Source organism: Mustela erminea, chromosome 13 (assembly GCF_009829155.1).
Source record: "Mustela erminea isolate mMusErm1 chromosome 13, mMusErm1.Pri, whole genome shotgun sequence".
Classification (NCBI taxonomy): domain Eukaryota; kingdom Metazoa; phylum Chordata; class Mammalia; order Carnivora; family Mustelidae; genus Mustela; species Mustela erminea.
Window position 1 is genome coordinate 64,888,833 of NC_045626.1, and position 15,060 is coordinate 64,903,892.

The following is a 15,060-nucleotide window of genomic DNA, read 5'->3' on the forward strand; positions in this document are numbered from 1 at the left end:
TGCGGGGCTCCATCCCAGGACCCCGGGACCACGATCCCCGCCGAAGGCAGAGGCCCAACTCACTGAGCCACCCAGGCACCCCTTTTTCTATATTCTTTTTTTTTTTTTTTAAGATTTTATTTATTTATTTGACAGACAGAGATCACAAGTAGGCAGAGAGGCAGGCAGAGAGAGAGGAAGGGAAGCAGACTCCCTGCTCAGCAGAGAGCCTGATGCAGGGCTTGATCCCAGGACTCTGGGATCATGACCTGAGCCGAAGGCAGAGGCTTAACCCACTGAGCCACCCAGGTGCCTCGAGACCTTTCTTTTTTTTCTAATATAGATATACACTGCCATAAAGGTCCTGCTCCCCCATCCCACCAAGCTGTGTTTTAGTGACATCCCACAAATTCTGATACATTGTGTTTCCATTTAAAAGTCAGTTCAGGGGTGCCTGGGTGGCTCAGCTGGTTAAGCTTCAGCTTAGGTCATGATCCTGGGGCCCTGCCATCAGGCTTCCTGCTCAGTGGGGAGTCTGCGTCTCCCTCTCCCTCTGCCCCTCCCCCTGCTCATGTTTGAGCACGTGCCCCTATTCCATGCTCTCTCTCTCTCTCAAATAAATAAATAAAATCTTAAAAACAATGAGTAAAATAAAAGTCTCTTTTATTTCTCTTTTGGTTCTTTCTTTGATCCACGGGTTACTTAGAAGTGTGTTATTTTGTTTCCAAATATTTAGAGATTTTCCAACGATCTTTCTGCTAATGATTTCTAATTTAATTTCCTTGTGGTCAGACAACATAGTTAGTGTGGCTTTGAAGCCTTTTGAATTTGGTAAATGTTCTGTGTGCACTTGAGAAGAATGTGCTCTTGAGAATCCTGCTATTGTTGGGTGGTTCTATTAAGTGTTAATCAAAATCAAGTTGACTACTATATCCTTGCTGGTTTTCTGTTTACTTGAGCTATGGATTATTGAGAGGGGAACTGACACCCCTGACTATAACTATATTTGTCTATTTCTAGTTGCGTTTTTTGCATCATGCATTTTGAAGATTTATTATTAGTTAAATAAATGTTTAAGATTGTTATGGCTCCTTGATTAACTGACCCTATCATCATTATGGAATGACCATTATTTCTGATAATATTTCTTTTTTTTTGAAGATTTTAATTACTTATTTTGAGAAAGAGAGAGGGAGGGAGAGAGAGCACAAATTGGGGGAAGGGACAGAGAGGGAGAATCAGACTCCCCACTGAGCAGGGAACCAATGTGGGGCTCGATCCCAGGACCCTGGGATCATGATCGGACCCAAAGGAAGACATTTAATCAACTGAGCCACCCAGGTGCCCCCCTGGTAATATTTCTTACTCTGAAACCTACTTCTCTAATATTATTCTAGCTATAGCTATTCCAGCTTTGTTTTGATTGATTAGCTGTTAGCATGGTATTATCTTTTTCCATCCTTTTACATTTAACTTATTTGTGTCTTTATATTTAAGGTTTGTTTCTTACAGGTAGCATATAGTTGGGTACTGCTTTTTAATTTAAATTCTAGTTAGTTAGTATATAGTGTAATACTGGTTTCAGGAGTAGAATTTACTGCTTCATCATTACATATCAGTGCTCATGATAATAAGTGCCCTCCTGAATAGCCATCACCCATTTAACCCATCCTCCACCCACCTCCCTCCATCAAACCCTAGTTTGTTCTCTAACATTAAGAGTCTCTTATGGTTTGTTGTCCACTCTGTTTTTTTTTTTTCCTTCCCATCTGTTCATCTGTTTTGTTTCTTTTCTTTCTTTCTTTCTTTCTTTCTTTTTTTTTTTTTTTTAAGATTTTATTTATTTATTTAACAAAGAGAGAGAACAAGCAGATGGCGTGGCAGGCAAGGGAGAGGGAGAAACAGGCTCCCCACTGAGCAGGGAGCCTGATGTGGGGCTCCATCCCAGGACCCCGGGATCAAGACCGGAGTGGAAGGCAGACACTTAATGGACTGAGACTCCCAGGCACCCCCATCTGCTTTGTTTCTTAAATTCCACATTTGAGGGGGACCTGGGTGGCTCAATTGGTTAGGCATCTGCCTTCAGCTCAGGTCATGATCCCAGGGTCCTGGGATCAAACCCTGCATCTGACTCCTTGCTCAGCAGGGAGACTGCTTCCTCCTCTCTCTCTGTCTGCCTCTCCCCTACTTGAATTCTCTCTTTTTCTGTCAAATAAATAAATAAAATCCTAAAAGAAAAAAATTCTACATATGAGTGAAATCATATGGTATTTGTCTCGCTCTGACTTATCTCGCTTAGCATAATACGCTCTAGCTCTATCCACGTCACTACAAATGGCAAAATTTCATTCCTTTTGATGATACATACACCATGTATTCTTTATCCATTGATCAGTCGATGAACATTTGGGCTTTTTCACAACACTGAAATCTTTTTAAAGGTTTTTGTTTTTTTTTTAATTTGATAGACAGAGATCACAAGTAGGCAGAGAGGCAGACAGAGAGAGAGGGAGAAGCAGGCTCCCTGTTGAGCAGGGAGCCCGATGTGGGGCTTGATCCCACGACCCTGGGATCATGACCTGAGCCGAAGACAGAGGCTTTAACCCACTGAGCCACCCAGGCACCCCTAGAATGGTTATTGATAGGTCATTATTCTTTTCTCTTTATAAAAAAGTATCAAATTTCTTTCTTTTTTTTTTTTTAAAGGTTTTATTTATTTATTTGACAGACAGAGATCACAAGTAGGCAGAGAGGCAGGCAGAGAGACAGAGAAGGGAAGCAGGCTCCCTGCTGAGCATGCAGGGCTTGATTCCAGGATCCTGAGATCATGACCTGATCATGACCATGAAGGCAGAGGCTTTAACCCACTGAGCTACCCAGGCGCGCCTTTATTTTATTTTATTTTATTTTTTAAGATTTTGTTTATTTATTTATTTGAGAGACAGCAAGAGTGAGAGAGCACAAACAGAGGGGGAGAAGCAGAGGGAGAGGGAGAAGCAGGCTCCTCACTGAGCAGGGAGCCTGATGCGGGCCTCGATCCCAGGCCCCTGAGATCACGACTGGAGCTGAAGGCAGAAGGCAGACGCTTTACCAACTGAGCCATTTGGGCACCCAAATTTATTTCAATATCTAGTTTCATTTTTAAATTAAAGCTCTTAGACAATTTTTTGTAATTTAAAATTTATTATCAGAGGTGAAGAAAACATTATGAAAACATTCTCCCTTTCCCACTCCCTCTGCTTATGTTTCCTCTCTCGCTGTGTCTCTGTCAAATAAATAAAACTTTAAGATTTTTTTAAAAGATTTATTTTTAAAGATCTTATTTATTTATTTGACAGAGAGAGAGACAGCGAGAGAGGAAACAAGAGCAGGGCAGTAGGAGAGGGTAAAACGGGCTTCCTGCTGAGCAGGGAGCCCAATGTGGGCTTGATCCTAGGACCCTGGGATCATGACCCAAGCTGAAGGCAGACGCTTAAGGACTGAACCGCCTAGGCGCCCCTAAAAGCCATGTTTAATACTAAAAGTTCTAGTTGTACCACTTAACTGAAGGAAATATGTTTTAGCTCTTTATTTCTAATTTTAACACATTCTCATTTTGACATAATTTACCCTTTTCACCCAATTACTAGTACGATGAAAAAAGTCTTCCCAAATGTTAAACCTTTCTTTACCACTTGAAACATGACTTCTTACTTTTTAAGAATTTCTTACAAGAAATTTGAATTTTTAGTTTTCACCATGAACCTGTTTGATCAACATATAGAACATCACTACTAAATAAATTAAAACAAAGAACGGAATAAAAAACACAAAAGTGGCATCTATATAATTAGCAAATTGTCTGATAAGACATTTTAACTAATTTACATTTGTACTTACCACAAGAAAGAATAATGTTTCCAAAGTACCACAAGGCTTGCATTTTTACTGCAAGCTTTATTTTTTTGAAGATTTTATTTATTTATTTGAGATAGAGAGAGAGCACACAGCAGGGGGAGGAGTAGAGGGAGAGGGAGAAGCAGACTCCCCACTGAGCAGGGAACCCAATGTGGAGCTCAATCCCAGGACCCTGGGATCACGACCTGAGCTAAAGGCAGATGCTTAACCAGCTGAGCCAGCCAGGCGTCCCTTTACTGCAAGCTTTAAGTCATAGTGTTATTTTACTCAACAAGACATCTCTAAGAAAATGGCAGTGTTCATTAATACAAAACTTGTTCTACCCGGTAGGTGGTATTCTACATTTTCAATAAAAGCATTCTTCATAAAATTAGATTAAAAAAATACAGAATGTCTGATAAGTATCTCAAAGGCTAAAAAATGAGAAAAATGTAGAACACAGAAATAGTCATTGGTTAATATTTGGCTTTGAGAAAGCCAGAAATGATTCTATTCCAAGAAATAAGCAATAATGATAAAATATGTAATTAATATACTATATGCCTTTTAGCCAAAACACACTTTTCACCTCAAGATAGTTCTGATTTTTACATTCTCAATTCCTTTCATCCAGAAAAGAACTCCATTCTAAGCCATTATTTGAATAGAGTTCATAATGTATAGTCCTTATTCTCCACAGGATGTTTTCACAGTACAATAAACTGCAAAATGGCAAATGACTAAGTCAGTTATAAAGAATTTATAGCATAATAAATGCCAATTTACAATAATCATCAACAACTACACCAAAGCCTAGAGGCTGCTGCACTAGAAGTCACAACTTAACATGATTCTTTGATGTGCTCAGACTTTGTTTACTACAGATCACTGTCATAAAAACCAGAAAAGAAATCTTAGTGGGCCCCTCCAAAGCTGCATAATTTTCCAAGTGATTTTCCTCTGGGTGTGAGATGCTGTTCATCCCTTCAGTCCTTCTTTAATTGCTTAGCTTCTGCTATAGTTTCTTGACGATTTTGCTTCTTCTTTTGCTCCTTTTGCCTGGCCTCAATCATCCTGGCCAATTTCCGGGACAGTATGACATTTGCTGGAAACAATGGAGTAAGGGCGGAAACCGCTTTCGTAAGGGGGCTATACGGGTCCTCTGCAGCCCATTTCACAACACAGTCAGCCCAAGCCTTTATATCAAGCTTGTCTGTAAGTCTTATGCTTGAAGAGTGAGCTCCCCAACTTTGTCCTAAGATTATTAGTGAACAGAGGACAATTTCAGATGACCCTTGGTTGTTTGTCTTTGGCTCTACCACACACTTGTGAGACCAGGTTTAAATTCTGTATCTTCCTTACTTAAGGGACTAGTTTCCCAAACCAGGCGCCCACAGCTCTGAAGCTAGAGCTGATGGTACTTTACTGGCATCTGCATGTCCCCTCCATCCTTTTTTTTTCCTCCTTACTCATTCTTCCTTCCCTACCTTACCCAGCCACAACTCCCAGGGGGCCGTGTTCTCCCACCCCTCAGCCTCCAGCACACCTCGGGACCACAAGTGGCTCCCTCTTCTGGGCACTGGGGCAAAGCCTCCACAGCGGCCATCACCAGCCTCCCCTGCGTCACAGCCGGGACCGTGGGCTCGGACCCCTTGAGAGGCCATTACTGACAGCCCATCATCCTGCTATTTATTTTCTATTTGTTCGATCTGTTCTTTGTTACCCTCTTCCTCTTTTTTAGCCTTCTTTTAGAATATTTATGAATCCATCATACATCTCTTTTTGTTGGCTTAACTTTTTTTATTGAGGTAACATCCACATAATAGAAAATTCCCCATTTTAACCATTTTTATTAGATTTTTTTAAAGATTTTATTTATTTATTTATTTATTTATTTATTTGACAGATGGAGACACAGCAAGAGAGGGAACACAAGCAGGGGGAGTGGGAGAGGGAGAAGCAGACTTCCCGCCGAGCAGGGAGCCCAATGCGGGGCTTGACCTGAGCCAAAGGCAGACACTTAACGACTGAGCCACCCAGGCGCCCCTATTAGATTTTATTTTTAAGTACTCTTTGCCCGCAACATAAGGCTCAAACTTACAACTCAGAGATTAAGAGTCATGCACTGTACCCACTGAGCCAGCCAGGCGTCCCACCATTTTAACCATTTTAAAGTGTACAATCCAGTGGCTTTTAATACATTATCCCTGTTGTGCAACCATCCTCACTAATTACGGAACATTTTTATTACCCCATAAAAGAAACCCCACTGCCATCAAGTAGGCACTCCTTATTCCCACTTCCCCAGTCTGTGGCAACCACTAATCTGTTTTGTCTCTATGAGTTTGCCTATTCTGAACATTTCATTTAAATGGAATCATACATGGCCTTTTATGACTGGCTTCTTTCACTTAGCATGTTTTCGAAGTCCATCCACTCATAGCACGGATCAGTAATTCATTTCTTTTTACGGATAAATCATATTCCATTGTATGGATACAACATTTGTTTATCAATTTATCATCTGAGGACATCTGAGTGCTGGCTTCTTTCGTTCGAGTTGCTTGGGGTTTATATTATATATATTTATCACAATCTTACCTTCAAATAATATACTATTTCTAATATAAGAATCTTACAAGCTTTCCTTTCCTCCTTCTTGGCCTTTATGCTAATATTGTTGTGCATTTCACTTTTACATATGTCATAAACCCCATAACACAATCTTTACTCCTTTGTGTAGACAACAGATTTCCATCTGGTATAATTTTCCTAATGCCCAAAGGATGTCCTTTATCATATTTTGTATAGCAGGCTTATACAACATCTTTATTTTGCCTTCATTTTTGAAAGATGCTTTTTCTCAAGTACTGAATACTAGATTAACAAGTTTTTTCTTTTCTGTCAGCACTTTAAAGATCTTTGTGCTTGCACTCTTTCAAATGAGTAATGTCATCCTTATCTTTGTTCCTTTGATTATAACATACTTTTTCTCTAGCTGCTTTTTAAAATGCTTTCTCTTCACTGGTTTTGAGTTATGATAAGCTTTGTTGTTGTTTTCTTCATGATTCTTGTGTTTGAAGTTCATTTAGCTTCTTGGATCTGTGGGCGTATAGTTCTCATCAAGTTTGTAAAGTTTTTGGCCATTGTCTCTTCAAATAGTTTTTCTGTCCCTGTCATCGCCTCTCCTCAGGAACTCCAACTCTGCGTAGATGAAGTCTTGAAGCTGTCTCCCAGTTTTTTTCTCTTGCATTTTTTTTCCCCTCTACATTTCATTTTGGATAGTTTCTACAGCTGTGCTTTAAAGTTCACTGATCTTGGGGCGCCTGGGTGGCTCAGCGGGTTAAGCCGCTGCCTTCGGCTCAGGTCATGAACTCGGAGTCCTGGGATCGAGCCCCACATCCGGCTCTCTGCTTGGCAGGGAGCCTGCTTCCTCCTCTCTCTCTGCCTGCCTCTCTGTCTGCTTGTGATCTCTCTCAAATAAATAAATAAAATCTTTTTTTTTTTAAGATTTTATTTATTTATTTGACAGAGAGAGATCACAAGCAGACGGAGAAGCAGGCAGAGAGAGAGAGAGGGAAGCAGGCTCCCCGCCGAGCAGAGAGCCCGATGCAGGACTCGATCCGAGGACCCCGAGATCATGACCTGAGCCGAAGGCAGCGGCTTAACCCGCTGAGCCACCCAGGCGCCCAATAAATAAAATCTTTAAAAAAATAAATAAAGTTCACTAATCTTTTCTTTTCAGCAGTATCTCATCTGCTGTTGATCTCATCCAGCCACAGAAGTTCAATTTGAAGTTTCTCCCCTTTACTCCTTTTCCTTCTTTCTCCTCCCTTCCCCATTCCCCTCACCTCCCCTGTCTTTTTTTTTTTTTTTTAAGATTTTACTTATTTATTTGACAGAGATCACAAGTAGGCAGAGAGGAAGGCAGAGAGAGAGAGAGAGAGAGGAGGAAGCAGGCTCCCCGCTGAGCAGAGAGCCCCATGCGGGGCTCAATCCCAGGACCCTGGGACCATGACCTGACCTGAAGGCAGAGGCTTTAGCCACTGAGCCACCCAGGCGCCCCTCCCTGTCTTTTTAAATCAGGCATGCCTCTCCTCTTTTTAAAAAGATACTATGTATGTATGTATGTATGTATGTATGTATGTATGTATTTAGAGAGTACACACGTGAGGAAGGGGCAGAGGGAGAGGAAGAGAGAGACTCTTAAGTAGACGCCCTGCTGAGCACAGAGCCCAGCTCGGGGGCAGGAGGGCTTGGTCTCACAACCCTGAAATCTGAGCAGAAATCAAGAGTCAGGGTGCCTAGGTGGCTCAGTGGGTTAGGCCGCTGCCTTCGGCTCAGGTCATGATCTTGGGGTCCTGGGATCGAGTCCCACATCGGGCTCTCTGCTCAGCAGGGAGCCTGCTTCCTCCTCTCTCTCTCTCTGCCTGCCTCTCCGTCTACTTGTGATTTCTCTGTCAAATAAGTAAATAAAATCTTCAAAAAAAAAAAAAAAAGAAATCAAGAGTCAGATGCTCAACCTTCTGAACCCTGCTTCTTAATTTTCTAACTATATGAAATAGATAAAATGTTTAATGTCCTTCTCTGCTTATTCTAACAATTGGGTCACTTTTGGATCTGCTTTGACTGTTCTCATTACGGTTGTGTTTTCCTGTTTCTTTGCATGACTGGTAATCTTTGATTGGATGCCAGAGTTTTACCTTGTAATGTGTGTGGTATTTTTATATTCCTGTAAATCTTGTTGAGTTTTGCTCTAGGATACACTAATTGGAAACAGTTTGATCCTTTCGAGTCTTGTATTTACAATTTGTTAATGTGGGTCCTGAGCGACGCTCAGTCCTGAGCTAATTATTCCTCACTTATGAGGCACGATTTTCTTGGATACCTTATCTTTTTTAAAATTTTGTTCAAAAAATTTTTTAAATTTTTTAAAAGATTTTATTTATTGGGATGCCTGCGTGGCTCAGTCAGTTAAGTGGCTGCCTTGGGCTTGGGTCATAATTGAGTCCTGGGGATCGAGTCCTGCATAGGGCTCCTTGCTTAGCAGGAAGCCTGCTTCTCTCTCTGCTTCTTCCTGCCACCCTGCCTGCTTGTGCTCTCTCTCTCTGACAAATAAATAAATAAAATCTTTAAAAAAACAAAGATTTTATTTTTTTGTTAGAGAGAGAGAGAGCACAAGCATGGGAAGCAGCAGGTAGAGGGAGAGGCAGGCTCCCAGACGTCCTAAAAATTTTTTTAAATGTTTTAAAATTTATTTTTATGATTTTTTGAGTCTTGGGGCCTTGCTAATCTGGGAGACTGCCCTTCCAGGGTTGGTTAATTACTAGACAGTAAACAAGTCACCTGCAGAGTGAGCCTTTCATATACGAATTTACTAATCAACCTGTAACTCCAACCACCTTTACCTAATTCTCACATACCAAACCAGTATTTCCTCTATTCTAAGTCACATCAGGGACAGGGTATGGACAACTAGAGAACATACCTATAGCCCAGAACCCTCTGAATTTATTTGAATTAACCAACTGTAAGCTTACTCAAACTTGCCTACCTTACCTTGCCCATTCCTTCCCTATGGAAACCCCAAGTTAAAGTCTCTGGGTCATGCTCTCCGTTCACATGTATTGCCTCCTGACTCACTCTGGGGTTTCTTCACATGACCCTGAATGGCATGACATGCTCCCTCCTCTTGGAAACTGTAATCACCTTTTCTCAAGGCGGTTGTCTCCACGTCTGTCACTTTACCATGACTAATTAAAACAAAATCCTTGGTACATTTTCAAACAATGGTTTACCCAATATTCTATGAATTTTTTTTTTAACTGGCTGGTGGGAACAGGAACATTTCCCAGCCTTGTGTTATGCCAGGCGCTGTTATAATTCTTTTTGATGGTTCTCTCTGACACTCAGCATTAGAGAGCTTAGCAAAATATCACTCTTAGAGACTCTTTGAGAGTCTCTCTTTCGCCTCAGTTATTTTCACTCTTGTGCTTGATCAATATTCTGAGTACTCAAGAGGGCCCTTCAGCAGGTCTCCTGGATTCTCTGTGGAGCTTTATTCTGGTATTCTGTCTCATGAACATGAGCTGCCTCAACTTATCTGAACTCCTAACCCTTCGACCCAGCTAGATTTGTAGGGTCCACTTCAGTTTCCCCTCCTTGTTCCACCGCAAAGAAACTCTCACAAGGCAGTAGTAAGCCCATCTTATTTATTTCCCATCTCTTAGGGATTCCTCTCCTTCAGTGTTTGGGTTTTATTTAATTTTCAGGCATGAGACTAAATACATGTACTTATCTCCATGTGACCAGAGGCAGAAAAAGTTTATAGAATACCCAGCAGGTGAGCATACAGGCTGACATAGTATCCATGAACCAACTGAATATAAATCCTCCCTTGCATAGGTAACATACCAGAGGCTTGGAAAGAAGTAGTGGAGGTAATCAGAACCAGAATCCATCCCTTAAATCTTGGTCTAGTTATCTGACATCATTCTTTGCTCTGTATCTTTATCTTGCCAAGTGATTTTCCATTTTTGACTTAATATATTTTCATTTTTTAAAAAAGATTTGGGGCACCTGGGTGGCTCAGTGGGTTAAAGCCTCTGCCTTTGGCTCGGGTCATGATCTCAGGGTCCTGGGATGGAGCCCCGCATCGGGCTCTCTGCTCAGCGGGGAGCCTGCTTCCTCCTCTCTCTCTCTGCCTGCCTCTCTGCCTACTTGTGATCTGTCTGTCAAATAAATAAATAAAATCTTTTAAAAAAAATTTAAAAAGATTTTATTTATTTAATTGGGAGGAATAGCAAGAGAGAGCAGAGCTGGAGGAAGGGAGTAGCAGAGAAACAAGCAGGCTCAATCCAGGGACCCTGGGATCACCATCTGAGCTGAAAGCAGACGCTTAACTGACTGAGCCACCCAGGCACGCCTAGACTAAGATATTTTCAAACAAAATATTTTTTATATTTTATTTTTTATTTAGATTCAATTAACATATAATGTATTATTAGTTTCAGAAGTAGAGGTCAGTGATTCATCAGTCTTATATAGTACCCAGTGCTCATTACTTCACTTGCCCTCCTTAATGTCCATCACCCAGTTACCCCTTCCTGCACACCCCTCCCCTCCAGCAACCCTCCATTTGTTTCCTATGATTAAAAGTCTCTTATAATTTATCTCCCTCTCTGATTTCATGCTGTCAAAAATACGTTTTTTGAGAGAATGTACATCAATATTCAGACCTCCAGGGATCCCTGGTTGGCTTAGTTGATTAAGCATCTGCCTTTGTCTCAGGTCATGATCCCAGGGTCCTGGGATGGAGTTCCACAGCCTTGCTCAGTGAGGAGCCTGCTTCTCCCTCTGCCTGCCACTCCTCCTGCTTGTGTCCTCGCCTGAACTCTCTCTGATAAATAAATAAATCCTAAAAAAAAAAAAAAAATTCAGACCTCCATGCGATCTTGAGACTGCTCCTCCCCAACCTTGGCAAAAAGTTGGAAGCTTTTTCTCTAGAGCAGGGAGGTTTCTGGATTAGTAAATCTTCTCAGAGACCCAGAAGACAAGTGAATCTGGGCATACTAGAATGCTGAAGCTCTCTAGCCCTCTTCCTTCATAAGCTCCCACAGGGCCAGCAACAGTTCAAGGTAAACCCTCCAGACATGAGACTGGAAGTTTATTCCAGGAAACCTGACCAGTCCAAGAGCAAAGTCCTAAAAGTAGTATGGACATTAGTGATTTGCCAAAAAAAGTTCAAACAGTTCATCTTACAAACATCTATTATTCTTAATATCCCACCTGTAAATACAAGCAGACTACCAATGATTGCCAGGCAGCTAAGTATAACGTGAAAAGACTTTCATAACATGAAAGACTAAAAGCAAAACAAAAAAAGGGAAAGAAAACATCACGCAGGGAGATGAAGCTTTGACAAAGCATATCAATGTTCTCAGAGATAAGATATTGCAATCATGGAATGAGGTACTAACTTAAAAAAAGAAAAAAAGGAACACTTAGAGGATCAATGGGTAATCTTCCATAAAAGAGATCCAGGGAAGAAAAACAACAACAACAACAACAAAACAAGAAACCAAAAAAAAACCTGGGAAAATGGGAGGTGGTAGGGACAGAAAAAATAGGAAACACAGAGATAAATCCAAGAGATCCAGTATCTGAAGAACAGGAATTCCAGAAAGAAAAGCCAGAAAACTAAAGGAAGGAACTCATTAAAAACAAATTCAAGAAGGTTTCCTAGAAGTGAAGGACCAGAGTCCCTTCTGAAAGGGTTCAACAGCCTGGCACAACACACGGAAACAGACCTTCACCAAGGTATGCCACCAGGAAATTTCAGAACTCCAGTGGCAGAAGTGAGAGAGTCACATACAAAGAATCAGAACTCGGAATGGCTTGACTCCTCTAACAGTAACTCTAGATGGTAGGTGAAAAGTAACAATGCCTTCAAACTTGTAAAGGAAAATGAATTCCAAACTGGAATTTCACACCTGATCAAGTATGAGAGAATGAGACATTTTTCAAACATGCGATTCCCTTAAACTACTTTCCACACATCCCTTTTACTGCAAGCCAACCTACCAGAATGAGATAATAAAACAAGGGGAGGAAGGGACACAAACAGAAGACTCAGCAGGGGAGAGCCCACGATGACAGCAATATATTAAGCACAAGGGAGAGCCAATCAGATAGGGGCTGGTCAAGAAATTGGTAAAATACATAATGGGTTAATGTCCTTACAGAATTTGGGTTGAATTAGTGACAAGTGGCCGGAAAACTAAGCTAATCACTAATAAAAATGTGAGAGGACTATTAATTCTAGGGAAATGAATGCTCTGCAGTAAGGTAACCTCATCCAGGCTCAGCTGTGATTTAAATACCATCATAATAATGTAAACACTAAATATATGCTCTAACTAGAACATACCAGGGAGAGATGGGGGCATGGGAAGTACATGCATGGTGGGCAGGAGGGAGAAAAGTCAAACAATAATGCCTATGATGCAAACATCAATACCCATGCACATGTTTAAATTGAGACCTGATGGCAAACTAAACTGACCAGCCAACACTTGAAAGGGAATACTGTGAAGTAGGGAAAATGGGGAAGGGCAGATAGGGTAGGAAGTTTGCTGTTTTTCCTAACAAACGTCACAGAACTATTTGTTTTTTCAATGCAAAATAACAGATTTTCTTCCTAAAATGCAGGATATAAAACTGTTTAAAAAGACATATTTTGTTAATTTATTGTTTCTAAACGTTTCTAAATTTGGGGGGCACCTGTGTGGCTCAGTGGGCTAAGAGTCTGCCTTCCGCTCAGGTTGTGATCTGGGGATCCTGGGATACATCAGACTCACTGCTCAGCAGGGAGCCAGCCTCTCCCTTTCCCTTTGTCCCTGCTCACACCCTCAAATGAATAAAACCTTTATGAAAAATATTTTTAAGTTTCCAAATTTTTACTGTGCCCATTAAAAAAATCATAAATGGGAACTCCACTTTTCAGGACCTAGGTAGGGTTACAGTTGTTTTTACTGCATGTAAAATCATGCAAGACTGGTATTCCTGCATGGTTCCTAAGGTAAACCATATCCAGTCAGCTTTTTAGAACTAGAATGCAATTCATGTGTGAAGTATAATGTGTTCCTTAAGTCTTGTTTACTATAAAAGTATGAAGATTTAAGCAGTGACCATACTAGAATAACATTTTCAAACAGTCCGGGATATCAAAATGTGGCCACAGATCTACTAAATCAGATCTACCTAGCTTGGGTGGCAAGGGCATTGCTTACAATGCAGATTCCTGGGCCCCACCCCAGACCAATTAATCCGCAATCTCTAGGGGTAGGGCCTTGGAATCTGCATTTCTAACAAGGTCCGTAAACTGATGTTGAAAACTACTGCTGTCACTCACTCTATGAGTAACTCAATAGTGTTCATTAATAAGCCAATAAATCAATGCCTGTAAGTCACAGTCAGGCAGAGAAGAGAGAAAGGAATTCATTCGGGGTAGTGGGTATCACAGTGTCTACCTGAAAGAATCATTTAAAACACTTCAGAGAGATTCCACTCCATATGTAACTCAATGTACAAGTTTTTTTCTTATCAGGAACAATATATTAACTTTTGGTCAAACCTTAAACAAACGAACTCTTAACTCCATTCACACGAAGTTCATTGGAAATAGTGCCCAGTCCAGGAGCCCCTCCACCGGGGAAGCGGAGCCTGCAGGGCCATTAGCATTCGTCCAAATGTCAGAGGAGCTGGGGCTGCTGGAGCAAGAGGTACAGGGATTGCGCTGGGGGATGAGTCTCTGAAGCCTTACTTACGCGGCTGCGATATCTGACCAACACTCTGGTGCCTATGCCTTAGTTCTTTATTTCAAGAAAAATGTAAGGTCTGTTACACTGAGGTAGGGTCATGATTGTAAGGCAAAGCTTGTTAGAAAATCCCTACTTGATGCCTAGTTAACAGATGTGTTGGGCTTTCTTCTTTTATTACTTGAACAGTGTGTCCCATGTGCAAAGTTCTAAGGTAATCAATCCCTTTTCTTCTTAATAGTTTTTACTGAAGTTCATCCTATACTGAATCTGTGGCAAGACCTCTTTTCAGTGCATGACTTCAAGTTTGCTTTTCTAATTTCTGTGTTTTTGTCAGTTATTCACTTTGCGTGCCTTGTCCTCTCTACCTCTGCTATTTAAAAGCTAGGACCATGCCATTGCATGTTGAGATGCTCTGACAAATGCCTAAGAATCTGTCCCCGCAAATCACCACAGAACTGCTTATGAAGCCAGTGCAGGAGCCACAGATGTTGGCTGCTTAGATTACTTTTGCCAGATGCTGAGCCACTAGGGTTTCCAGACTACGAAGATCAGAATGGTGGACTTTTTCATGGGCCAGGAGCACCCATGCCATGTTGCTTAAGCTGAGCTGATAATATCTCCACATCTGTGTGTTCTTGGAGTTTCTCCGAGGGTTTAACCAGCAACTGGCCTCAAACAGTAGCTTAAACTCTTATCAGTAACTGTGCTATTTCAAAGTACTGGCATTCTCCCAGGATATCTTCCTGGGTGTCAAAATTTAACCTGCTGCCAAAGGAAACAGAACACCAAACTCCAAAATGAACACACAGTCCTTATTTCTTCAAAAAGAAAAACAACAGAGGCACCTGGCAATCGGTTAAGCATCTGATTCTTGGTTTCAGCT

General features: G+C 41.2%; 1 protein-coding gene across 1 annotated transcript; it reads right to left on the reverse strand.

Annotated features, from left to right (window-relative positions):
* Positions 1 to 4,038: 4,038 nt before the first annotated feature.
* On the reverse strand, positions 4,039 to 5,189 carry LOC116571508 (small integral membrane protein 15-like; the record flags this gene model as incomplete). Its single annotated transcript, XM_032309467.1, has 1 exon — positions 4,039 to 5,189. A coding segment is annotated over one exon (348 nt), but the record flags the coding sequence as incomplete, so codon positions are not given.
* Between the last annotated feature and the right edge of the window lie 9,871 nt (positions 5,190 to 15,060).